This window comes from Phacochoerus africanus, chromosome 1, assembly GCF_016906955.1.
Source record: "Phacochoerus africanus isolate WHEZ1 chromosome 1, ROS_Pafr_v1, whole genome shotgun sequence".
NCBI lineage: Eukaryota > Metazoa > Chordata > Mammalia > Artiodactyla > Suidae > Phacochoerus > Phacochoerus africanus.
This window is the reverse complement of record NC_062544.1, coordinates 210,794,424-210,821,316: the sequence shown is the minus strand read 5'-3', so window position 1 is coordinate 210,821,316 and position 26,893 is coordinate 210,794,424. Positions and strand designations below refer to the sequence as shown.

Here is a 26,893-nt window from a genome sequence, read left to right as displayed (position 1 = left end):
AAAGTATTCTTTAAAAAGAACATCTCTTTGTTTCTTTTTAAAATTTTTACTTCTTAATTAATATTCACTTTTTGTTCACACATCATTTTCCTCATTTCCTTTAGTTCTTTGGCCATGGTTTCCTTTAGTTCCTTGAGCATATTTAAGACAATTGTTTTAGAGCCTTTGGCCAGTAAGTCCAATGTCTGGGCTTCCTCAGAAATAATTTCTGCCAATTTATTTGATTCCATTGAATATTATAATGTTGCACTTTTGGAAATCTGATTCTCTCCCTTCCCCAGGGCTTAATATTTTTTATTTTGCTGCTTTTTGAAGACTGTAGTAGCCCATTTATTTTGTGATTTTTCTAAACTATTTTTGCAAAAATTGTATCAGTTGTCATGTGTGGTCACTAAAATCTCTGTTGCTTTAGCTTTTGTTCAGCTAGTATTTTGACAGGGACTTCACTGAATTCTGCAAGTTTAAAAACATAAACAAATCAGAGTTCCCATTATGGCTCAGCAGTAACAAATATTACTAGTATCCATGAGGATGCAGGTTTGACCCCTGGCCTTGCTCAGTGGGTTAAGGATCTGGTGTGGCTGGGAGCTGTGGTATAGGTCGCAGACGTGGCTCAGATCCTGCATTGCTGTGGCTGTGGCATAGGTGGCAGCTGCAATTCCGATTTGACCCCCTAGCCTGAAAACTACCATATGCCACAAGTACAGCCCTTAAAAACGAACAAACAAAAAACATAAATAAATCAATACCTCTTCCAGTCTTTGTAGATTTTTTCTGTGCTAGCGCCCTTCAACACTTAGCCAGGACTGTGCTGAGTTTAGCAATTATCCAGGGCTGAAAGCTTAGGGTTTTTCTGAGCATCTTGCCCTGGGCATGCTCATGGCTTTCTACATTCCTTAACATACACAGGTATTTTTGAATACCATAATTTTCCAAAGAAATGTTTCTTAACTTTTCTTTCTAGGCTTCAGGTCGTTGTTTTATGTCTCAGCTATAATCTTTTGCTCCAGGCGACTATAGGTTTGTTAGCTTATTGTGTTTTCAAGGAGTAAATGCTGCTTTTTCATCCTGAGTTGAGTTTGGTATTAGGTGAAACAGAATTGAACATCTTGTATCAGTCCTTCAGGGAGCCCCCAGACAGGTTAGAACAGATATACACAGTAATTTGTGGATAAAGTCTGCTTTTCCATTTTCGTAACCAGGGACCAGGGTCCCCTACTGGGAATACAGACAACCATCTTCAAGATTGCCTCTGAGCTAAGGAGGGAGTGGGGAAGGGCAAGTAAAAACGACACAGAGCTTTTCTTCCATTTTTAAGTTGTCTTGGACTTGATTTAGCATTTGCTTGGTTGCTGTAAACCTTTGATTGTGTTTCAGAGTTCTGACAAAGTTGATTCTGGCAGTTTCCTCTTGTTTTTCAAGTTTCTGTGGAGGGATGGGATCTTGGAACAATGCCGATGTGACTCCTCATTTTGTTATTAAGTATTTGAAAGCATTACTTCCTAGTGACCGTGTGTTGTTTCACTACAGAGATGTACCATAATTTACTATAAATGATGCCATGATGAATATCTCCCTACATGTCTGATTTTTTAGCTCAGGATAAATTTCCAGAAGTGGAATAGCTATGTCAAAAATTATGAACCTTTTTCAATCTCTTCATATGTATTGCCAAATTGCCCTGCAGAAGGTATGTGTATATCAAGTTACATTTCCACAAGCAGCGTATGAGATTGTTTATCACTTCCTCATCTCTGATTTCATAGTCTTTGCCTATTTAATAGGGGAAAAAAGGGCATTTGTGGTTGTTCTGTGTCTGCTCTTTTGAGAATTCCTCATATGACTTGAGTTTGGATTCATTCACTGTTTTACTCCCTCACTTTGTGATATATTTGAATTCGTCCATTTCCTCAGATATGTGGACCATTCTGACGAAGAATACAACATTGTTCTCTCCTCATGTACATATAAAATGTGAATTTATTTTGTAGTGAATTTGAATGGTGCCTATCCCAAGCTGGTGCCTTTCAGACCTGCAGGACGGCTCATCTCCCCACCTCTGCTGCTCTCTGTGATTCTCAACATTCTTCTCAGCCTGGCCATGCACATTGTGGGCTTCATTCTGGTTCAGATGCAGCCTTGGTATTCCATGGGGATGCACAGGTATGGCCACAACTTTAGAATCTCACCTTCTTATTTCTATCAAGCATCATCTGGCCTGTATGATAACAGACAAATGGGTCTTCAATCTACCAAAGGCTTTGGCTTCCTTAAGCCATTGGCAATTTTCCAGTGATCTTCTCTTCTGGGTAGCACAATTTGGTGATATCATTCGTTGGCACTTATCTTTGCTCATCTTGTATGATATGAACTATGACCATCTTAAATATCTAGGGTGACTGTGCATTATAACTTGGCTAGGCAGCCCTAGTTTAAGTCTGATATCCTGATAAAAGGACTAAACTTTTTTTCTTTCACATTCAAATATATGACTGTAGTATGGTCACCCTACTTGCAAAAGTTCAGAAATCTTAGGCAACTGGAGGGAAGAGTTATGACTTGTGTCTTTTTCTCCCATATAGCCTTAACACAAGATTAGTGCCCAATTTATTGAATAAATAACTTGTTGAATCTGTTATCTATCTGTCTGTCTGCCTATCTATCTATCTATCTATCTATCTATCTATCTATCTATCTATCCATCCATCTACCCAAAATATAGATCTATACATGCTGATTTCTTTCTCCTTACTTTTACATATATTCTTTCCCAAAGTGTAGGCAATTATAGAAGCACTGAGGGCATGTAGTTGTGTAGTTACCAATGCTTCATAGGGACTTGTCATCTTACTTTATTAGCTTCATTGGTTTCCCTTTTAGTGCCTGCACAGTGCAAAATGAAACGCTTTCAAAGTTGACTATATCTCCCACTGCTCCAGAAAAGACTGGAAGTAATGGTGTCCTCACAAGCTTTGAGAACACTACTATATGGTTCTTGGGGACAATCAACTGCATCATTGTGGCTCTTGTCTTCTCCAAAGGAAAACCATTTAGGCAGCCCACCTACAAAAACTGTGAGTAGAATTGTACTGGATCAGAGGTAAGAGGTCATCAGAGAGGAGAACAGACATTCCTGGATCATTCAAGGAGCAGTTGCAGCATTGGTGCTCAGTGAGGGTCTTCAGACTTGGACCCCAAGGCTCTATAAACACATTCTGCAGCCTTGTTTCCTGGTCCTTTTCTACCTCCGTCAATGCTGCATTGAATACTGGGGCTTCCTAATCCACCTCTTCCCTTCACTAGAAATTTGTGTCTAGCTATCACTTCATGGGATCACTACATATTGGAAAGATGTAGTTATTTCTCTGCCTGTTAGTGCTTGTCAGAATTTATCTTGGAAGAGGTGAAGGGTCATAGTTGGAAGTATCTATGGTTACTGTTCTGGGAGTGAGTCCAGCCTGGAGAAACCTGATTCTAAAAGATTGTTGAGGCTCTTGGCCAAAGGACCTCTTACCTCCTTACATTTTGGGCTGAGGGTGGGGTTGTATTAAGAGAAATGGGTGGCCCGGTTAGCCTTTGGGACATTTTTTTTTTGTATAGCATCACCACTCCTCTAATTGGGAAAAATTTAAAGCATGAGTTGAAGAATCAATAGCCACATAAAAGTCTGTTTAGAGAAAGTTATTTTGCTCTTCTTCTTAGGATGAGAAAGCAGTCGAAGGCTTTCACATGATTTCAATTTAAACATTTATTTACATTCCTCCTTTTTTTTTCCACAAGAGGATTTGAGGCATATGATTTGCCTTAAAGAGACTCAGATACTTAGATATCTCCAAAGCATTTATTGCAAGTGTATTTTGTCCATGTTACCCAATATGTATTTCCCATTTTTATTAATTGAAATATGTAACATGCAGATGAAAATTTCCACTTGCTTCAAGGACATGCATAGAGATTGTAGAGGTGAGACTCATTGCATAGAGGTGAGTACTTTTCATCTAGGATGCTGTGTTTGGATGTAGAAATCAAATAAATCTAATCAGTGTTAATCTAGAATATGTCTATCAATGGACGTGACACTCTGTACTCAGATTTCTCTAAATGATAGCTTGTGTTCTTATTTCCTCAGATATATTTGTCCTTGTGCTGCTCATACAGCTGAGTGTGTGTCTATTCATTCTATTTGCTGATATTCCAGAACTATATAGGCGTTTGGATGTAAGTCTTAACTCTGGGAAATGATGATATTTTATAGTTATATAACACCCTGTCAAAAAGCAGGTGGCAACTGAAGTTGACATGGATTCTTGACACCCAGTATTCTTTTGAGATGGTAGGGTTAAAAAGAATACTGAATTTGTTCCTATGGTTTATTTAAGCTGGTCAGGAAATAAAATTCTGTCTAGTTTTGATTTCAAGTATTTCAAAAGCATTGAACATTTTTCTTTTAAAAGATCCCTGTAAGATTGGAAATTTCATTTATACAGTTTCTCTTTCAAATGTGAGAGAATTTTCCCATAAATTGTTTTATTTTGAATCTACTTAAAACACTCTTCCTACAACAACTCTGAGGTTAGTTTTCAAATCTGTATTTATATCTTTTTTTTTAACTCTTCAAACGTATATTTTTCTATACATACATAATAGTGTCTGCAAAACTTACTTTCAACAATCCATACTTTACCTCATGAACTCTCTTAAATTTTGTAATTTTGAGACAACTTTGAAACTCTGTATGAGACAGAAATTTTACATATTCAAGCAAGGGAAAATATTTATATTTCGATTCTTCCGATCTATTCTTCTTTTGAATTAGAAATTAATCATTACTAAATGTCCTTTAGGCAGATAAATAGAATACAGAAGAGATGATAAAAGGAACTGAGCTGTTAGTTCTTTGTAAAAATTACCTGTCTGCTTCTCTGTCTCAAAGATAAGTTTCATGAGGGCCAAAATCCTATCTTGTTCATTCTTGTATCACCAGTGTCTGTCATAGAGAAGGGCATGTAATGGCAATGACAGGTGACTGATCATGTACATCAGGTTCCTAAATGTAGACAAGCATTTGGAATACATCATGCATTCCAAACCAGCAATACCTTCACAAACCCATTGTGACTCTTGGCTTATAAACTGATATCTACATTCAGTTTTTCATTCCTTTTTTTTCTTTTTATGTATGCACCTTTTTTTTTTTTTTTTTTCTGGGCCAGGGGTCAAATTGGAGCTGCAGCCTACTCCATAGCCATAGCAACACCAGAACCTTAACCCACTGAGCGAGGCAAGGGATCAAACCCGCATCCTTACACAGACAATGTTGTGAACCTCTGAGCCACAATAGGAACTCAATTTTTTCATTTTTATACTTGTATTACTGTGGTTAACAGTATAGTTGTATTTATGAATTAGATCAAGTACTCATAAAGATAAATAGTCTTGGCCTGCTAGTCTTCTAAATGAGTTAAAACCTCTTAATCCTGCAGAAGTTAAGGTTGCCATGTAGGATTTAGTTACACTCTATAATAGCGAAGATACTTTCAGAGGGGCTGTGTCCTTTGTTATTAAAAAATAGGGAGCGTGTTTGGTTTGGACGGAACCTGTATGGAATCATTGCCAGCACAACTTAAAAAGGTTCTCCAAAGAATTACTGTTCACCTTAAAAATAATTAATTGTCTTATTAATAAAATTATGGGTACATTTTAGAAAATGAAAATATGCAGGCAAGAAAAACTATAACAATATTGACTATCCTTCCATCTTTGAAAATTCACGTTATAAATGTGTTTTTGACTGATTTATGAAGTTTATATTAAATGGAATCACACTGCTTCACATCCTAGTTATTGCTTATATTTAAAAAAGAAATCCATGATTAAAAAAAGGTTTAAAATTTAAAAGTTAGAGAATTTTTTTTTTCTTTTTAAGGCCTCACATGTGGCAAATGGAAGTTCCCAGGCTAGGGGTCAAATCAGAGCTGCAGCCACTGGCCTACACCACAGCCATAGCAACGCAGGATCCCAGACACGTCTGTGACCTACACCACAGCTCACACCAGTGCTGGCTCCCCAGCCCACCAATCGAGGCCAGGGATTGAACCCGCATCCTCATGGATCCTAGTTGGGTTCGTTAACTGCTAGGCCATGAAGGGAACTCCCTAAAAGTTAGAGAATTTTTGTAGTGAAAATCTCCCTCCCATCCTTGTTCCTCAACTACCAGGTCCCTTCTCCAGAGACAACTGATAACATCAGTTCATTTTACATACTTTCAGATTTATATCATGCATATGTACATATATATTTCTTATATGTATATTCTACCATGTTTTTACACAAATAGTAGCAAACTATTACATGTATCCAAGTCTTCTAAGATGGAGATGTTGAGGTGAGATGAGGCGTGTAAGAAAATCATTGGAGGAATTGCCCTTGGGATAAAAAGATTAGGACACCAGTGGAGATGGAAAGGGCACCACACTGTGATGTGGGTCTGGCCCTCGTGAAGAACAGAGAGAAGGAAGGAGAGCTGGATGGCTAGAATTTCAGACTACAGTGCAACTCCAAGAAAGTCAAGCCAAAGTTGCCCATCAGAGGTGTCTAGTGTCTCACAAGAATGAATGTGGTGGGAGTTCCCATTGCGGCTCGGCAGGTTAAGAACCCAACATAGTATCTATGAGGATGCAGGTTCAATCCCTGGCCTTGTTCAGTGGGTTAAGGCTCAAGGGTTGCCATGAGCTATGGTGTAGTTCGCAGATGCAGCTCAGATCCTGTGTTGCTGTGGCTGTGGTATAGGCTGGCAGCTGTTGCTCCAATTCAACCCCTAGCCTGGGAACTTCCATATGCTGTAGGTGCAGCCCTAAAAATAAAAAAATGAAGAAAAAAAAAAAGAATGAATGTGGTTAGAAGCCCTGCTGTCCTCAGTTATTAGCTAGGAGCAGACCATGGGAGGTGTGGCCATAGGGTGAATGTGGTGGTGGATTCTGACTGCAGCAGGTGGTGTGTGTTTGCCATTTATCCTTCCAGCAGCAGGAGATCCGGGTGGAGCATTTTCATGGCTGCCACAACCACTTATACCATCCTGCACTTTGTCCTTTCATATATTTTAGTCATGGTTCCAAATCAACACATGAGGCTCCCTATGTGCTAATATAGTATGCTAATATAGTATCACACTATTTATATGTAAATATAAATGCTAATATAGTATCACACTATTTATATGTATCACATATATGATACATATGCTAATATAGTATCACACTATTATGCTAATATAGTATCACACTATTTATATGTGCTAATATGCTAATATAGTATCACACTATTTATATGTATCACATATATGATACATATGCTAATATAGTATCACACTATTATATGTACCATAATTTATATATAGTCCCCTAATAAACATTAAGTCATTTATAATTTTTTATTATTTTAAACAAAGCTGTAATAAAATAACCTTACACATGTATCATTTAAGCCATGTACAATTATATCTCTAGGACTAACTCCTAAAAATGGATTTGAACTTTCAGTTTTAGTATTATTGCCCTCCATAGAGTCACACCAATTTTACTCCTACCAATTATACATATAAGGCAATGTATGAGGCAGTGCCAGGTGCAAGAGTACACTTGGCTTTGTTTCACTCATTCATTCATTTGTTCATCCATTCAATATATATATCATGTGACTGGGGAAGGATAGAGGGAGACACAGAGAAAGAAGGGAAGAAGACAGGTAGTGACAGCAGAATTTAGCCCTGATTACTCCATTGTGGGATCCTTGTGATGGCACAGCCCGGTCAACTGTATACACAGCTTTGAGGGTGAAGCCCTAACCAAGGGCTCAAAAGCAGAGCTCAGTGGAAGGGAGATGTGGCACCAGAAAAAAGAGAGCAGCACTGCCCAGTGAGGAGGTGTGACACCCTTAGAGCCTCCTGGGAACAGAGCCACATTCCTGTATTTCCTCATAAAACCAAAGCAAAACAAGCAAGCAAACCAAAAAACACTTCTGGAGTTCCCGTTGTGGCTCACTGGGTTAAGCACATAACATAGTGTCCGTGAGGACACAGGTGCAATACCTGGCCTCTCTCAGCAGGTTAAGGATGCAGTGTTGCCCCAAGCTGTGGCATAGGTCACAGATGCGGCTCAGATCTGGAGTTGCTGTGGTTGTGGCATAGGTTGGCAGCTGCAGCTCTAATTCAGCCCCTAGCCTGGGAACTTCCATATGCTGCATGTACAGCCATAAAAAGAAAACAAACAAACAAAACACTTTTACTATTATATTTTTACGGCAAAGTGACTAAATTTATTTCAGAAAATAAATTAGAAACTACAGAGAAAAAAAAGTTAAAAAGAAAGGAAGAGGAAAGAAAGCAACATAGTCCCTAAATCATTGGAATCACTGAGTGTAATCCATCCACATTTCCTGTGCATTCATGCATAGAAATGGGTACATATATGAAAAATATATGCATGTGTATAAATGTAACCCATGTACACATATAGGCATGTGTCTATTAGGAAGGATGTAATTTGCAACCTATGAAAATATACACTGTGAGTGCATGAAATTTTTGCAGCATAATCTCTGTATTCAGACTGACTTGCTTCTTCATCTCCCACCAGCTGCTCTGCACACCTGTCCTGTGGAGGGTCTACATTGTCATTATGCTCAGTTCCAATTTCATTGTGTCCCTTGTGGTGGAGGTAAGTGCCTTCCAGTTGCCAACCATAGGCTGAGGTGGCAGAGGTGTTCTCTGGGAGTCTGAAAAAGGAACAGCTTTAACTGACAAGGCTCAACAGTACAAGGGGCTCCTTGGCAATGTGAGCAATGGTGCTTCCTTCTGATCAATTTCAAACAAGGCATTTGTTTTCCTGTCTCTAAAGTGGAGCTGGGGAGGATGGTTTCAGGTCCTATTCATTTCCAAAATTCACAGAAACCCTACTCAATTCATTTTTTTTTTGAAATTGAGATATGAGTCACATACTATAAGATTCACCTTTTTTAAATATAGAGTTCAGTGGTTTTTAGTATGTTTACTGAGTTGTGCAACCACCATCAATTCCAGAACATTCTCAACACCCTGAAAGAAATTCCATAGCCATTGGCAGTTACTCTTTATTTTCCCTTCTTCCCACTTCACCCCCTGGCAACCACTAATCTACTTTCTTTCTCTATGGATTTGCCTATTCTCGACATTTCATATAAAGGGAAATCATACAATATGTGGCCTTTTGTGTCTGGCTTCTTTCACTCAACAACTTGTATTATTTTTGCTTTACAGATGGGAAATGAAATTCATAGTGAGCTTTTCCTGGCTTTTGCTCTTTATGCTCCATTTCCTCAGTAAAATGAGCTTGTGTTCTCTGTTTCCCTGGCTACATGCTTCACTCTCTCCATTTCCTAAAGCCCACTCTTGGGGAGGTGGCACCCAGGAAAAGACATCCATTTTGAAGGAGAGATGAGCTGTAAGACTCAATTTGTTCCCATTCCGGCTCTCACTTACAAACCCAGGTTTGTTCCAGGGACGGGGGATTCAGAGTGGCTGGATGCACCTGGGGCCTCACATGCTGGCAGGATTTTGTAGGCAGGAGCTCAAAGAACAGTCCTTATTAAGCAGGGTAAGGGTTGCACAGGAGGTGGTGCAGGAGCCAGAAGGAGGGTGAGGAACATCTTTTTGTTTGCTGAACCAGGGCTTCTCAAACTTGAGTGGGCTTTAAAATTCCCTGGAGGGCTTGTTAAAACACAGCCTGTCCAGCCCTGGCCATATCTGAATCAGCATATCTGACCCAGTAGGTTTGCAGTGGACACAGGTCTTTGTTTCTAATAAGTTGCCAGGTGATTCTGATGCAGCTGACTTGGGGACCACACTGAGAAGTACTACATTAAACCAGATAGTCCCCAAAGCCACCAAATTAATAAAGGAGAGTCCCTGTGGGAGCCCTCTTATGGAGTTGCAGAAAGATGGTCCTTGTCCATTAAGGGATCATCTTATGTATATATCCTGTCCCTGTGTGTGATCACATTATTTCCTCTGCTTGCTACGGCTTTCCCTTTTTCTGCGCATTGAAATACCATTCCGTCCTCTATGGCATGACTGTGGTATCATCCTGTTCATGAATTTTTCCTGATGCGTGGATCAGTTAGACAAGTATCAAAACTCAGATAGTAGTGGCTTAAATAATAAAGATACTTATTGATTCAGTTAACAAGAAGATTGGAGGTAAGTGGCTTCAGGTCTAGTTTAGAGACTTGATGGCATCATTGGGCTCTAATCCTTCAAACTTTCTGTCTCACTCTCCTTAGATGTTGACTTTTCATGTTTGTGCTTATTGCTTACGGTACCAAGCTAGCTCCCATGTGGCTTGGTGTTATGTCTGTTTTCAGTGCAGGGGAAAAAAAAAAAAAAATAGAAGGAGAGGCACCAGCAAGCTTTCTCTCCCTCAAGTATGAACTTTTTTTTTTTTTTTTTTTTTTAAGGGCTGCCCCTGTGGCATATGGAGGTTCCTAGGCTAGGGGCTGAATTGGAGCTGCTGCTGCCAGCCTACTCCATAGCCACAGCAATGCAGGATCCGAGCTCTCATCCTGCAACCTGTGCCACAGCTCAGGACAACGCTGGATCCCTGACCCACTGAGTGAGTCCAGGGATGGAACCCACATTCTCTTGAATACTAGTCGGATTCATTCCACTGAGCCACGACAGGAACTCCCTGAACCTTTTATCAGGAACAAAAAAATTTTCCATAGCCCACCATTGGACTTCCTCTTGTGCCTCATTTCTTAGAACTCTGTCTCATTGTCATCTTTAGTAGAAAAGGATTCTAGGAAAGTGGATCTCTGCCAAAAATTTAGACAGATTGGCTTATGATTTTTAAAAATCATAAACAGGAGGACAAGCTAGAAAGAATGGAGGAATGAGCTCTGCTATAATCCCCCAGCAGGAAGCCATTCTGCTGTCAGTATATTTGCAGTTAAGAACCTAGCTGTGAGAGTTCCCGTTGTGGCTCAGTGGTTAACGAATCTGACTAGGAACCATGAGGTTGCAGATTTGATCCCTGGCCTTGCTCAGTGGGTTAAGGATCCAGTGTTGCTATGAGCTGTGGTGTAGGTTGCAGACGTGGCTTGGATCCCACGTTGTTGTGGCTGTGGCGTAGGCTGGTGGCTACAGCTCTGATTAGACCCCTGGCCTGGGAACCTCCATGTGCCGAAGGAGAGGCCCTAGAAAAGACAAAAAACATGACCAAAATAAATAAATAAATAAAACCGTAGCTGTGGAGTGTTCTACCCGGGTTTGAATTCTGGTTCCACCCTTTCTTTCTATCTGACTTTGGTCAAGTTACTGCACTTCTCTGTTTCTGTTTCCTCAGCTGTAAAATGGTGATAATAATGGTACCTTATCTCACAAAACGGTATCTTATCTCACCTCGTGAGCCTGAAATGTAAATAATGAAAAAACATATAGTAGGTGCTTAGTAAGTATAAACCATGATTATTATATTATCTCTGGTGGTACTTACCATTCCTCCCTTTGTATCTATCCATCACTTCTTTGTTCACTCTTTCCATTAGCGTCTGTTGAACACATGATATATCCTAGGGCATGATGTGAAAGGGCTAAGAAGGAGGGGCAGAGGTCATGAGCCACAGGGAGAAAGAGGACAAGCATTAGAGTTATTTGGGTATAAATTTCTGTTTTCGCTTGCCATTAAACTGTGGTGGCAAGAAGTCATCTTAGTAGCTATAGCACCTTAAACCCTGCTTTAGATTAATAGAAGCTGGGTAAATGTTCATTCAATTATTCGAGGAAAGAAGTGAGCCAGCCCAGCACCACCTCACCCCCACCACCCCCCGCCACTCCCACCCCACCCCTGCCCCATCCCATCCCCCACCCCCTGCAGTGGAGAGGGTAATTTGATACTCAGGAAACTAATCTGTTAACAAGCAGGGAAGCTAATGTGAATAGCTTTAACAACCCCCTTTCTGTTACATATGCACTTTTTGTGTGTGTGTGTGTGTGTATACACACATACATGAATTATTTGAATAGCCTGTTGGAAGAGCTCATGTGATGAAGGGTTTTTTGTTTGTTTGTTTTGTTTTAAAGAAATGTATATCATCAAAGCATTCCTTTTGTTTCTAGTTCTTCATCTAATTTACAATGTAGAATAATAGGACAGATGGCTTTCTTTGGTTTCCCTTTTCAGAGCTGCAAAGTCAAACATTACTAGAATTGTAAAAGTGCTCAAGACATGCTGTAGAGCACTAAAGTTTTCGTGTGTGTGTGTTCATTTATTTTGTCTAAAGCCTGATAAGATTTCCTGGGCATAACTTAGATTTTTAAACCTTTAATTGGACACCTATGATGCTGCCTTACCTCAGCTCTAAGGAAAACTACTGTTCTCTTGTTAATTAAGGAGGACAAAAAAACCTTGCTGAGGGAAAATAGGGGAACTGGTCTGGCTAGGTGACCCCTGAGCCTTGCAGGATGCCGATGAGATGGCTTTGTGAGTGTTTATTAGCCTATTAGCAGAGGACTAGTTTTTAGAGAAATATTCAGACTATCTATTCTCCATCATTTTCATGGGCAGTAGACACAGATGTCAAAGATGGGTGGATTTTGGGGTTCCTGTCGTGGCTCAGTGGTTAACAAATCCCACTAGGAACCATGAGGTTGCGGGTTCGATCCCTGGCCTTGCTCAGTGGGTTAAGAATCTGGTGTTGCCATGAGCTGTGGTGTAGGTTGCAGACACGGCTCAGATTGTGCATTGCTGTGGCTGGGGTGTAGGCCCATGGCTACAGCTCTGATTGGACCCCTAGCCTGGGAACCTCCATATGCCACGGGTGCAGCCCTAGAAAAGGCAAACACACACACACACACACACACACACACACAAGAAGAAGAAGAAGAAAAAAAGATGGGTGGATTTTAGGAAACTACTATCTCTAGCAAAGTTTCTTATAGAATTGTGCAGAATTAACTCTTTCAGTTTAGCAAATGTACCACTGGTAGACACCAAAGCCAGTTCTATTTCTGTGGGACAGCCTGGCTCCTCATATTTTCCTCTTTGTTCCTTTCATGGTAACTTCAACGATGGTCAACCTCTGTAACCACAAATGATTTTAAAAAATGAAATTCACTTAATAACCCTTCACACATTCTGAATTGTAAGTTATAACTTGGGCTTTATTCAAGGCTCAGTCCAACTCATGAAATAAAATAGTAGTCCCAAATGTTTTCAAAAAGACATGTCTTTTGCAATCCTAAACCACACACACATACACATACACACACACACATTGCAATGAAATATTTGTAGGTAAAGGTGGAAGCTTATTTGAACAGGGCCACAATGCACAGCATTGAATAGTTGAGAAGAATGGTAATGGGAGGCAGCTATGCCATGCCCTGCCCTGCATTGTGATGGGAGTTACATAATCCTCATGACAAGGAACATAAGAAGCAGGAATTGTTATTTCTAATCTCTGAGGCTCTGATGGGGTAATTACTTCGCCCACAGTACATATCAGAGCTGGGACTCTAATCCAGATCTATACAGCTCCAAGACTATGACATTTTATCTACCTGCGTTCATTACTGTGAATACAGTGATATGCCAGGGTAGGCCAAAACCCCACTATAAATTGGTATATCTTTCTATAGAGTCAATACTATATTTGGTAGTAAGTAATTCTAAATGTCATGTATATTAAATTAAATATGTATGTAATATAGAGTGGGCTTCAGAGTTGGATACTTTTATATTTAATTTATATACAAAATTTAGAAGTGATTTCATCCCTAAGGCCAATGACTTCAAGCTGTTTCTGGATTCTTGAAACTATGTACTTCTCTCTTCTCCCAGAAGGTTCTTAAGAGGAAAAGTTGAAGACAGCATGATCTATTTCATAAAACCTGGTTTTGTCAGAGGCTCAAGTTCCTTGTCAAGCTAGATTGAAATAGACAATGTGGTAGTGCCTTGAGGGGGGCGGTCTATGGAATGCTGTGTTCTGGAAACACTTAACCTCTGATTATAAAGAGTAACTCTTTTATTTTGCAGGAAACAATTATTGAAAATAGAGCCCTGTGGATGATAATCAAAAAATGTTTTGGCTATCAATCAAAAAGCCAGTATCGAATATGGCAGAGGGCCTTGGCAAATGACCCCAGTTGGCCCCCGATAAACCAGGCCTCCTACTCTGATATGCCAGGGTATGGCCCGGGAGTGTCTTACAGCAACCCCGTATTTGAGAGCAACGAGGACCAACTTTGAAGGCAATGTGATACCCAAATTTATATATCATAGAAACAATGACAAAAGGGACCTGTTTCAGTGATTTTTTTAAGCAATGAGACTCTTGCAATATCAGCTGGAGTTTTTGGAATCAAAAACCTACCCAATCATGGTGACAAATTAAAGTCTTTTTGATAAAATGCTTTCTAAAGATCAGAAAACTGCCCTAGGAGAGTGCTTTTCTCTTGGCTTCTGAAAATATTAGAGGCATTCAGTGACTCAAGAATGGCCCAGGGATGGCAATGGGCCAAGAGTTTGGGAGGCTGGAAGAGAAGGAGAATATGTAATTTGTCTTTTTAGATAATATATTTTTAAAATGAGTTGAGGGAAAGTAACATAGAATTGTAACATGTTAAGGATCATTTTTGAATTCTTATTTCACTGATGGAAAAACAAATGCATGAGAACCATCACACCAGTCCTCACTGTCTGGTTTCCTTTCCTTTGTGGAACTTTTCAGATTTGAGATATCTCCTTCTATTTCTGTCCTTCCCTTACATATTAGTCAGGATAGGCTAAGCTATTGCTGCAATAACAAACAGCTCCAGTATCTCCGTGTCTAACACTCAAGAGTACCTTTCTTGGTCCAGATGCCTCTTTAGCATAGCTCTCCTCAGAGTGGAACTACCACAGAACACATGGAGTCTGTGAACACATGGAGCAAGGCTCCAATCTGATGGTTCCACCAACACAACACGAGGACTCCTTGTGTTCTGTGATGAGGGAAGGAAGATGGAGGCTCTTCACTGTGCCAAAGTGGGATACATCTCAACCATCACTCACACCTCATTAACCAGGGATTTGGCAAAGGATCCGGGAAGTACAGTCTCCTGTATTTAGGGCTAGCTTCATGGGTGTATGATTTGGCATTCACACAGGGCCTCATGCTTGGATGGGCCCCCTACCTGGATTAGTACTCTGCTCTTGCCATCTTGAAATTCTTAATTTTTGCACTGGGCCCCGCAAATTATAAAATTGATCTGGCTTGTATTCCTGGGAAAGAAAGGAAAGTAGTACATATCACACAGTGCTCGTACCATCCACTAAAGTCTACATCTCCTGACCCTGTGAACCTCTATGTTTTAGGAATGCTTTATCTTACATGCCCAACTCCAGGAATTTTCATTCCTTGACTCTATTATTTTTGAGAAAAGTTACCTCTTGTGCTACAACCTTATATATTATCCCTCACAGAAGTCTCCTACAGCCTACACATCTCTTAAGTTTGAGGCTTTGATTTTCAGAAAGCAAAAATGTCCTTTATTTTATCACTACTATAATTTGCTTATATTGGATTCATTCAGCCTAGAAAACATTCAGGTTTCTGTTAGCTCAGCAGACAACACAGAATTCTAGGAAAATGCCCACAAATAGTGTTTTAAAGCAAAAGCAACATTTTCATGGTAAACATCAAATCCTAAGTGAGTAGTTCTGGGCTGGGAGTCCCTGGATGGCTTTGCTTCTTACCAAGAGCATCTGCAAGGCTTCCCTTCCTCCTTCAGCTCAGGCTGAACTCCTAAGTGTGGCCAGTGGCCCTGTGATTGTAGACAATTCTGGGAACATGGTGTTTGCCAGCCACAAAGTTACCTTGTTGCTTCTAGTTTTAAAATAAGGTGTGAAGAATCATTAAAACAGGTGGCAGGGAGTTCCCTTTGTGGCTCAGGGGTAACGAACCTGACTAGTGTCCATGAGGATGCAGCTTTTATCTGACTAGGAACCATGAGGTTGTGGGTTCAATCCCTGGCCTCCCTCAGTAGGTTAAGGATCCGGTGTTGTGTAGGTCACAGACACAGCTTGGATCCTACATTGCTGGCAACTGTAGCTCCAGTTCGACCCCTAGACTGGGAACTTCCATATGCCACAGGTGTGGCTTAAAAAGCAAAACAAACAAAAACAGACAGTTGCTAGGATCATTGTCTTCCTAGGTTCAGAAAGAAATGTTTCCTTTTACAAAGTCAGTCTCAGGGCAGTGTGCATGGTGTGATCTCATAGTCAAACAAAGAGTGAATTTTTTCCTTACCAGTGATAGGGCAGATCTGAATGTCTTTTTCTAAAACTGATAGTTTTTTTCATTTTTCAAAAGTTATGGGCAGGAGACAATCTACAGCCTAGTGACAAGCAAGAGTGGGGTGCCCTGTTCATACTCTGAAGAAACCCTCACCAAGTGCTGCCATTTCCACTAGTCACCTGAACTGCATAATTCCTCTGGAACTCAGACAAGAAAGGGTTGATCATTCCCCACTTTAGAGCTGAGATTCAGGGTGAGGGGCACATACCCAGACCTCAAACACAAATCTTCTATTACCTCCAAATACCTCCTACATACTAAGCTCCAACTGGGCACAGTACATTGTGCCATCTCACAGTCAAACAAAGAGTGAATTTCTTCCTTGCCAGCTACTAAGACCTGGAGCTTCTGCTCAAATGAATGCCAGGCAGCCCGTCAGCCTTGGGCTAGAGGTGTGTTCCAAACAAAATGAAACCACAAACTACAGCTTTCTGTGTTTTTTCCTGCAACTCTGGGTCGCTTTTGTCTTAATCGGAGATGATTTCATCTTCAGCAATTCACACACAGTTGGCAGGGAACAGGGAAGGAGAACGCGATTCCCCACTAGCCAAACAACTCTCAAATCTTTGCCGAAAGGGACTGATTCTAAAGATGGTTCTTGAGACTAATTGTATCTTAGAGGCAGTAAGTGAAAGAGCAGGGAGCACTTAGCCTGGAAAAAATGGGGATTCAGGGGTCTCCAGAATTGTATTCAAATACTTGAAGGGGTTACCATGAGAGAGAAAGCTCTGACCTGGATGGGGTGGCACCACCAGGTTGCCAAGAGCACCCAGTGGTGGCAGTGGCCTCAGGCTGACATGGAAAATCACTGCCCTAACAGTCAGCACTGCCAGAAGTGGAAGCTGGTGACCTCAAGAGGTGGGAACTCTGTGACAGTGGTTGTTCCAGTGGATATTCAAAGGTCAATTCGCAAAGGAAGTCATGTATCAGGTGAAACTCAATGACCTGCAGGATCCCTTTCAGGCTTGATATGCCCAGTGTCTCCATGTTACACTGGGATGGGAACTATTTACTACTTCTGCCCAGGCAGAACATCACACTGATCCCGTGGGGGGCTGGGCAGCGGAGGTCCCATGGTGTGGATGCACAGGCAGACTTCTCTGTATCTTGGAATGTGGCTTCTGATGGGAACAGGAACCTAGAAAAGAGGTGCACAGTGAGGGGTCCTGACTACCAAATTGACAGCTGAGTGATATTTCAGATGTGTTTATTTTCTTAGAAAAAGATGTTTAGAAATCTGAGGAAAAGAACAGGGGAAAGTGCCCCAAACCCAAGGGCAGCGCTGCCTGGGCCAAGTATGCTTCTCTGACCAGGACTTGGAAGAGAAAAGGACACAGTCACCTGCTCCAAATCATTTGAGAGTGTCCCCTGAATGTTCACTCCAAGGTATACAGCTCCTAGCCCATAGCGAAGAACCCTGACTCTAGGCTCTCCTCACTAAATTTGGAGTCATGGAAATAGAGAATGGAACTACGTCCATGCCGTCTGTGTCCTATGTGCTCATAGAAGTGTGTGCTATACACTTGAAGATGTGATGACTAGGAAAAGTGACTATTTATTCAGAGCCTTGTATGTAGTTTATGTTATAATAAATTATTCTGTACAAAAGAAGCCAGTAAAATCTGTCATTCTGTTGTTCTGAAACCAGTCTCTCCTTCTCTCCCTCTCCCTACTCCCCCTCTCCATCTCTCTCCAGTGAAGTCTTTCACTCAGGCTAATAAAATAGTGTGGTTTCCTCTAGTAATGATGAATCAAAGCAACATTTTTACAAAGTTCCAAGCATTTCTAACATTGCATATGCTATTACTTCCTGCTTTGTTACAGGCTGATACAGTCTCCAAAATACTTTCACAAACGTTCTTTCATTGAAGCCTCATAACAATCCTAGGAGGAAGGCAGGGCAAGGATGACTATCCTCCTTCTTTTTATAAGGAACCAAACCCTCTAAAGGCTTAGTAACTTGTTCCAGAGCGCACAGCTCATGAGTCTAGTTTGCTGGAGCTGGATTCAGACACAGGACCTCTGCCAGCAAAGTCTATTGTTTTCCCTAGGAGGGAAATTTACTGATGGTTGTAAAACTATAAATATGATACAATTTATTCAAGTATTAAAAAATAAAAGACTGAAAAGAAAAAGAAACTTTATAGCACCAACAAACAAGGAAGCAAGGCAACTATCCAATGGCTTGCCATCAGGAGTATGATTTCCTCCAGAAAGAGATTGTAGTTTCTCCTAGGAGTTCTCTTACACCAAACCATCAATCACAAGAAGGTGCACTCCCACAGCTGAGAGAGTAAAATTGGAAAACCAGAGCCTGTGGCATGAGATGAGCTAAAGCTCTTGCTTCTGCCCTAGGTCCCCAGAAGCAGAAACCTGTTCCTCTGCCTGAACTTTGCTAAGCCCCTGCTTTGTGCAGTTTTGAGGGTTTTATGGATTTCCTCTCTGCTTTGCAGTACGCCTACTTCCTTATGTTAAAAAAAAAAAAAAGCCTTGAATATTGCTGCCACATGACATTGTCTGTCCTTTGGGTTCCATTAGACTTGTTAAAATGACCTTCTAAACTTTATCCACAAAATGACTTTCTTCAAAATTGAACAAACATACAAACAACATTGAGGGAGTTCCCATTGTGGCTCAGTGGAAATGAACCCAACTAGTATCCATGAGGACACAGGTTCAATCCCTGGCCTTGCTCAGTGGGTTAAGAATCTGGCATTGCTGTGAGCTGTGGTGTAGGTTTCACACAAAGCTCAGATCCAGGGTTGCTGTGGCCAGCAGTTGTAGTTCCAATTAGATCCCTAGCCTGGGAACCTCCATATGCCATGGGTGTGGCCCTAAAAGCAAACTAAATAACTAACTAACTAAATAAATAAATAAAAAGCAAACCCACACACACAAACAAAAAACCACACCTCTCCTGGAGGTGCTGAGAGAGCCTCAGGAATGAGTCACGTTGGCTTTCCCAAACATGTCAAGCATGTTCCTTTCTCAAGAAGACCGCATTTGCCACCCCTATTGCCTTGATTGATCTCCCCACTCCAGCAGCCCCCACCCTCATGGCTGACTCCTCCTTCAGGTCTCAGCTCTCTGGTCACTTCTTCAAAGAAGTCTGACCTGACGTGACCTGACCTATTTATCCAAACATGTCTTCACCCAACTAGCTTGGCTTGTTTTCTCCATAATACTTGCACAACACTCAGGAGACTGAGGTTGAAGAAAATCCCAATTGTTCAAGATCACACATTTAGGAAACTGGTGGCTTGGGTCTAAAATCCAAGTCTACTGGTTTCCAAATCCAAGTCCTTCATGTTCTTCTCCTTAGCCAGATTCTGTGAATCAAATCAGCTAATCCACTGGGAAAAAGAGTGTGACATGTGGTAAAGGATTGTCCATGGTAGGACTGAGTCCACTCAAGGGCTAACCCAGGTCCTCTTAGCTCTATTTCCTTGCTGTCTCCTTCCAATTCTCTTTCCTTGACTCCATGGACAATCTGACAAAATACTGGCCTGTGATGAAAGCTGTGCACATGTAGGCTAGGAAAACACAATTGCATTTGAAGTTGTGGATAAGGGTGACTATGCTGCAGGAAGGACTCACATATGTTGCCTGTATTACATGCTGCACAACTCGGCGGGGGGGGGGGGGGACCACTCATATTGTATCACAAGCCAAAAATGTTGGCTCTGTGTGATATCATGAAGGCTTTGTGGGTAAGTGAGGATTTTTCCTTTTGTAACCACAAACATGAGTATGCAATGAAAAGTCCGACCCATCACCCTTCCAATCAGTTCTTAAAGTCCCTACAAGCTGTCTTGGTGGTATCTCTCATGTAGAATCTACTCTCCTCCTAGCTGTTGGCCACCTCCTGTTTGAATGTAAGAGTATCTTAACCGGTCTCCCCAACTGAGGTCTCTTCTATTTTTGCTTCTCAAGTTCCCTATGACTTCTATTGTCCAACTCTGATCATGCCATGTTCATGGTCAGAAACCCGTCATAGTCTACACTATCTACGAAATAAAATACACATTGTTTAGTAAGGACCTGAAGACCCTTTGCACTGGCCACATCTAGCCTCATTGAAGCCATTTCTCCTTCTCTTTTGCCTACAAAGAAGCAAATTATTATTCCCAGCACTTAGTAACTCCCTTATTCCCAGCATACAGTAGCCACTTTCCCACCTCAATACCTTTACTCATGCTGTTTTCTCTTTGGGGTGATCAAAAAATATCTCCATGCATCTAAATACCACCTATTTCTCAAGACCCAATTAGAATACCACTGGATCTGCCAAGCCAAAGGGAGATCTCTTTCATGGGCACGTGCATCACACTCTACAAAGCCATCCTTTATAGCAGGCAGCTCTTTTTACTTTGTCTTATGGTCCTGTAGTGTTTTAACTTCTTCCAACTCCTACACAACCAAGCTTGATTCATTTCATCTCCCCACTCTGCATCCTGCACAGGGCCATGGTTGGGGCTCCATAAGCAGCTGTGGCATGATTGAATAAAAAAACGTAATCATTGGGACATTTTGTTGATTTATTTCTCCTCCTTTGTCTGTGAACATCTGTTTTCTATTCAGTACAAAGGCTTAACTACAACAATAGGACTATGAATAAAAACAACCCGAACTACAAAGTATAGTGATTCCAATGTTGTGCTTAATGAGTTTGGCTGTACTTTTATATAGTGGGTGTGGGGAGTGAGCTGGGACTTAGAAGACCTAGGTATATGCTACAAAGATTATCTCATATGTAGAGGACACTAGAGGTTTACTTGTGAGTGCAAAGACTTTCCTAGGAAGATACTTAACCCAAGGGAAAAGAGAATGGAGGTAAGCAAACTTGAGTGAAAATAAACATTGAAAATTAGGGAAAAGGGGTAAAGTTCAAGTACAACTGACTATGTATTTTTTAATCTGTTCTCTGGGTTCACCCTACCTTTACCAAGTTTTGCAAGGGCCTGAGGAAGAGAAAGGTATGATGAAATGAGAGAGATAGAGTTAGAGAGATAGGGATAGGGATGAAGGTAGAGCTGGAGATAGAAATAAGGATAAGGACAGGGATAGAAATAGAGGTAGAGATTGGGATAGGGATATTGATAGAGATTGAGATGGAGATAGAGATAGAAATAGAGATAGGAACAGGGATGGAAATAGAGATAGAGGCCCACTCTGTGGTTGATGTGTCAGAGAGTAATAAAGGCAGGGTGGAGGGAATCCACCTGTGGTCTCTGTCAGTTGGCTGTTCAAGCACCGGAGGAAGAGGCATTTTGCTAATGGCTGATAGTGTCACACAGAGATACATAGGTGTTATGAACAGTCTGAGCATGTCTCCAAATGGCTAAGGGAAGTAGAAAGTGGCTAAAGGAGACAGAGAATGGGGAGGTGGGACTTGAAGTGGTATGCAATTTGTGGTCCCCTGCAACCAATCTCAGGGTCAGATAAAACCCGCGGAAACCTCATGGAAGCAGCAGAGATCATCTCAGAGTGGCAGTCTGGTCTGTGCAGGAGGGAAGGGCATGCTGTCACCATGAGCCCTGTGTTCAGCATTCCGTGGACCTTCTCGGTGACTGAGGAGGGACTTCAGCACAGCATTGCTTCTGTGATGTTGTTTTTGACTATGGTCCCAGGTTTATGTGACCAGAGAAGCATAGGCTATAAAGATAAGAGGGATACTTCCTCAGGATGTGAAGGCTCATTTGGTGAAAATGAAGGCAGGAACACTTAGGGGGAAAGTACTCCAAGAAAGCAGCTCGGAGCCCCAATATCACACTGTGTTCTTGATCTGGACAAAGTGCAAGGTAAGAGGGCTCCATAGCTATCTGAAAGCTGAGTCAGTTCTTTCCTGACCCAGCCCAAGTTTAGCCTTGAGAAGTTGATAGGACCTCAAGAATTCAGCCACAATCCATGACTAATTGGAAACTGGTTTGATCTGGGCACAGTTTTATACAATCAGATATCTCCTGAGAAGGAGCCTATCATTGGTTTGGATACCAAGAGCTGTACTTAGGAAAGGCCAAATATTCGCATCTGCCCTCACCTCACCCTAGCACAGCTGTTGTTCCAGGGCAGAGCAGGGCTCAGGCCTGCACCTGGAACCTTTTAGAGGCAGGAGCAGAGCAGGCCTTTGGAGCATAGAAACAGCCATGCTACTGAGGTCATGGGCTCTTGACAAGTACATCATGTTGGACCTTATCTCTGGGCCATGCAGCACTTTGATAAGGTCAATTTCAAAATTGTCTCTTGGAGTCAGACAGGTCTGAGCTCTGATCCATACTTCTTCAATTTGTGATTTTGAGCAAATTAATGACTATGTCTACATCTTAGTTCCCCAGGCCACTGGCATGAGAATATTATTTATGACTTCCTTCCTAACTGCAGACATCAAAGGAGACTAAATATGGCACATAATTTATTTTCCTACATCTCTCAAGCTTTAAGGAGGATTTTTAAGTCTTGGTCTTACACATAGTACAGCTTTCTTATGTGTTGTGTGAATCAGTGGAGTAAATAAAAGAAATAGAGAAGGAATGCACTGATGAATACACTACAAATTTCTAGGAACTGTATGACTACAATGCTATTTTCATTAACGTGTAATTATCTATGATTTACTAATAGTTTAAAATGATTACTTTTTAACTAAAAAATAATCTGCCTATTCTTATTTATTTAAAATGAGATACAGAATGGCCTACTGCCAGCCTTGGCTTATAGAATCGATTACTTGTACTATAAGAATCAACTTACTTTTTACATTTCACTTTGAAGCTCTTCTCACCCCATTATCTGATGATCCTAAAGGATTGCTTTTTTTTTTTTGTCTTTTTGCCTTTTTTAGGGCTGTTACCGCGGCTTAGGGAGGTTCCCAGGCTAGGGGTCTAATTGGAGCTGTAGCCGCTGACCTACACCACAGCTCACAGCAATGCTGGATCCTTAACCCAGTGAGCAAGGCCAGGGATCGAACCCACAACCTCATGGTTCCCAGTCGGATTCATTAACCACTGAGCCATGATGGGGACTCCAAGGATTGCTTTTTTTAAATTGGCCCTTCTTGGATGACTTCCAAGTCTACAGCATCTCCCATGACATGCAAAGACCTGTAAAATATCATCCAGATTTGGACATATTTGTAGGTGGTGTCAAGCTGGTCTTTTTGCTGTCACATCACATGTTAGCCCACCTCCCACAGGGAATAGTCTACAGCACTTCACGGGCTTCTTTTTGGAACATGGTTCTCATATTCGACCCATCATGAAGATCCCCAAGGAGCTTATGAGAAATAAATTCCTGGGCCCAAGCTCGGACATACTCAGTCTGAATTTCTGGAATGGGTCCTAGAGAGCCATAGCTTTATCACACTCTCCGGGAGATTCTGATGATGAATCAGGTCTAGAAACTGTAAACCTGAAAGAATAACTTAGACTATTTCCCCTAAACGTGCTGTCTTGCATTTGTCCCCATAGAGACTCATCTACAATTTTTCCTGCCAACTCCTGGAATGTTGAGAGAATATCCTGTGATATATTTCCTTTGGAAATGCCATGTTTGTCATTGTGCATTCTTGACTCTCTGTTATAAAAGCAGCCCCTGGTGGGAAGAAAGCCTGCTGACAGACTTCTCTCTCTTCGAGGTGAGCCGATTTATCCCTGCTCTTTGTTAAAGCTCTAAGTCCTCCATTCTTGACAAAACAATCACCTGCTGGCTAAGTTCAAAGGGAAAGCATTGCCACAAGCCAAAGGCAAAAATATAGAATAGTGTTTAATACCTTGCATTCTTGAGGCTAGTTGAAAGATGTATGCAAAGCCTCCACTCCATAAGATGTTTGATCTAATCCATCTTTCAGAGAAAGGAGAAAAAGAAAAACCATACCTGGGCCATGCCCAGCTCTGAATACCTCAAAGGAATCATCTCTGCAACCAGGTTAGATGATCTAGAATTGCTTTGTAAAAAATCAGTTTGCTTCAGGACATCAATGTGGGGGTTATATTCTCCTCTAGGATAGATCTTGGGGTCCAGCTCACTCTGGAATGCCTAAGTGCATCCGCCATTGTTGTAACCATCCCATTTCATCCTAGCTATTTTCTTTCTGGGGAAGCCTCTTAGATTGACAAATGTTATTGGAATTGGATGTCTGTTCTTTGAGCGGCCCCAACATCAATTTCACAAATGCCACTGTTCTTTTGTTCAGCATCCTTCATTGGCCTCAATGCTCAACAGGGTTTTTAGCAGCGAGGGGAGCAGAGATGTGAGATTAGTGTTCACCAAGGTATTGATCTGACGCACTGGGACACCTTTTTGGCTCCCGGTCAGATTCTGTTCAGTGACTTACCTGACAAACACAGTTAACACTTGACAGCCATTCTCGTTGGCATTTGTAGTGCTCAGCTGACAAGCCACACAACTGGCAGTATGTATAGATTTGTTCTTGTGGCCAGCCATCTGGAAAGCCTTCCAGAATATTAAATTAAACAGACCTTCTGTTCCTAGCCAGCTACTAAATACACAGAGCGCCGGCACAATATGGCACAAGCTTTGGCAAGCCTAAAGTCTTTTACTAGAGTCAGTACATTTCCAGCAACATAAAATGAACTATCAAATTCTCCTGAACAATCTTAGTACCTTAGGCAGAAAGAATGGTTAGACCAAACTCAGAGAAATCACATGGAAAATTTTCAATTAGAGAGAAAAGAAACCGGAGGCTTTGAAGTGAGGGAGCTGAGTAAGAACCAGGAGAGAGAAAGGAAAGATAAAATTGGCTTATACAGCAAGTAGTACCCCCACCCCCCAAAGAAATGAGTTGATGGTGCCTCCATTGATCTGTGATGGGGGTTACAAATGTTAGGAACCCTTACATCTTTGCTGAAGTTGGATTCCCCAGAAGCAGACACTAAGCCACAGATTTATGTGCACATATTTTTATTAAGGAAGTATTCCTAGGAGAAACTGATAAGAGAGTGGAAGAAAAGACGAGGGAGAATGTGATTTCAGGCCAAGTCTTAATCTCAACCTGATGCTGCCAGAGAGCCTCAGAATGTAAATTTCACCTCCGTGTCTCAACTCTTGCCAAGAGAGTGGTGGTTCAGATGTCAGCCTTAGTCATTAGCTCAGGGCTGTTTGTGGGGATTAAACTCCAGGCACTTTTGGGTCTTTGCTAGGACAGGCAAAGGGACTCAAGGACAATCCTCTGCAGAGAGCCACAGGCACATTAGAAAAAAATATGTTGGAGTTCCCATTGTGGCTCATTGGAAATGAATCCAACTAGTATCCATGAGGATGTGGGTTCAATCCCTGGCCTTGCTCAATGGGTTAAGGATCTGGTGTTGCCATGAGCTGTGGTATAGGTCGCAGATGTGGTTCAGATCCTTCGTTGCTCTGGCTGTGGCATAGCCCAGCAACTGTAGCTCCACTTCAACCCCCTAGCCTGGGAACTAGCCTGGAAACTTCCATATGCCACAGGTGATGACCTAAAAATCAAAAAGTAAAAAAACGCATAAATGCCTGTGGAGGCATCAAGACATCCAAGAGGGTCCAAACAGATCACAGACAATGTCTACCACAGATCTATTTTTCACTCTGCCACTGACTGTCCTACAGGAAAACCTGTAAGTATCTACCTAACCTGAAAAACGGAATAGTGGAAACCAGATTTCCTAGGCAGGGAAAGAGTGATTTATTCATTTCCACAGCATATTTTAAACATCTGCCATATCTGCCACTCCCTGAACCAAGTACTTGGATTTGAAGATGAGTGACCCTTTCTCCTTGGTGTGATAAGAGCCATTATTGACTTACACGTAAAATGCTACAGGAATAGTCCCCAAAGCAAAGTTGGTAGACCTAAGGGCAGTGAGGGCCACCAAGCCTGGGATATGTAAAGCATTAGGAAAATAGAACTGACTCTATTATAGAGTAAATATATTAATACTTGTTTAATGACAAAAGAAACTACATTTTAAAAATTCCCAACAGGAGCAATTAAATAAAAAATAATAACAGCTTCCATGGCCCACACCAGATCACAGAATCTGCATGGCATAAAGTTAATTGTACAAGTAGAGCTAGGATTTGATCCAAGTTCTTATACTTGAGTCCCATGAGGGCCATGAAAGAACAAGGCCAGCTACCCAACTTGGGTCTCTGCCCTTGTGGAGGGAAGATGGAGGGGCAGCCATGCCTGGAATAGGAGCAGAAATGAGAGCGCCAGAGAAAAGCCATCGCCGAAGAGGGGAGCCTTTCCTTCACCCACCAGGACACAGCAGTAAGGGGACAAGGTGGACTATTTCTTCACCATTTGATTCACATACTCTAATCAGAAGTCCCTGGGCTGCCTTGTCTTCTGTTACAAGTTCAGATATTCCAACCATCAGATACGTTCAAATACGATAACATCTGCCAACAGATTCTGAACCACCCAGTTTCTATAGGAGGAAGATAACTCAAAGTTCCAGCTAAGCAATGAATGGTTTCTACATCAGAGACAAGCTGAACTTGAGCCTGTCCATGAGTGACGAGCTAGTTGACA

At 41.5% G+C, this 26,893-nt stretch overlaps 1 protein-coding gene across 3 annotated transcripts in view; it reads left to right on the top strand.

Moving 5' to 3' along the window:
- Window positions 1-25,611, top strand: part of ATP13A4 (ATPase 13A4) — a 159,870-nt gene extending 134,259 nt beyond the window's left edge. The window contains exons 26-30 of one of the 3 annotated variants that reach the window (XM_047788920.1): window positions 1,992-2,163; window positions 2,881-3,074; window positions 4,130-4,218; window positions 8,634-8,714; window positions 23,835-25,611. In XM_047788920.1, the coding sequence (XP_047644876.1) occupies window positions 1,992-2,163; window positions 2,881-3,074; window positions 4,130-4,218; window positions 8,634-8,714; window positions 23,835-23,876 (578 nt within the window). In that variant the 3' untranslated portion in view covers window positions 23,877-25,611. Of the gene's footprint in view, window positions 1-1,991; window positions 2,164-2,880; window positions 3,075-4,129; window positions 4,219-8,633; window positions 8,715-14,066; window positions 15,987-23,834 lie in introns of those variants that run through there. The other 2 variants (XM_047788911.1, XM_047788928.1) reach the window with 2 other exon arrangements.
- Window positions 25,612-26,893: the final 1,282 nt, after the last annotated feature.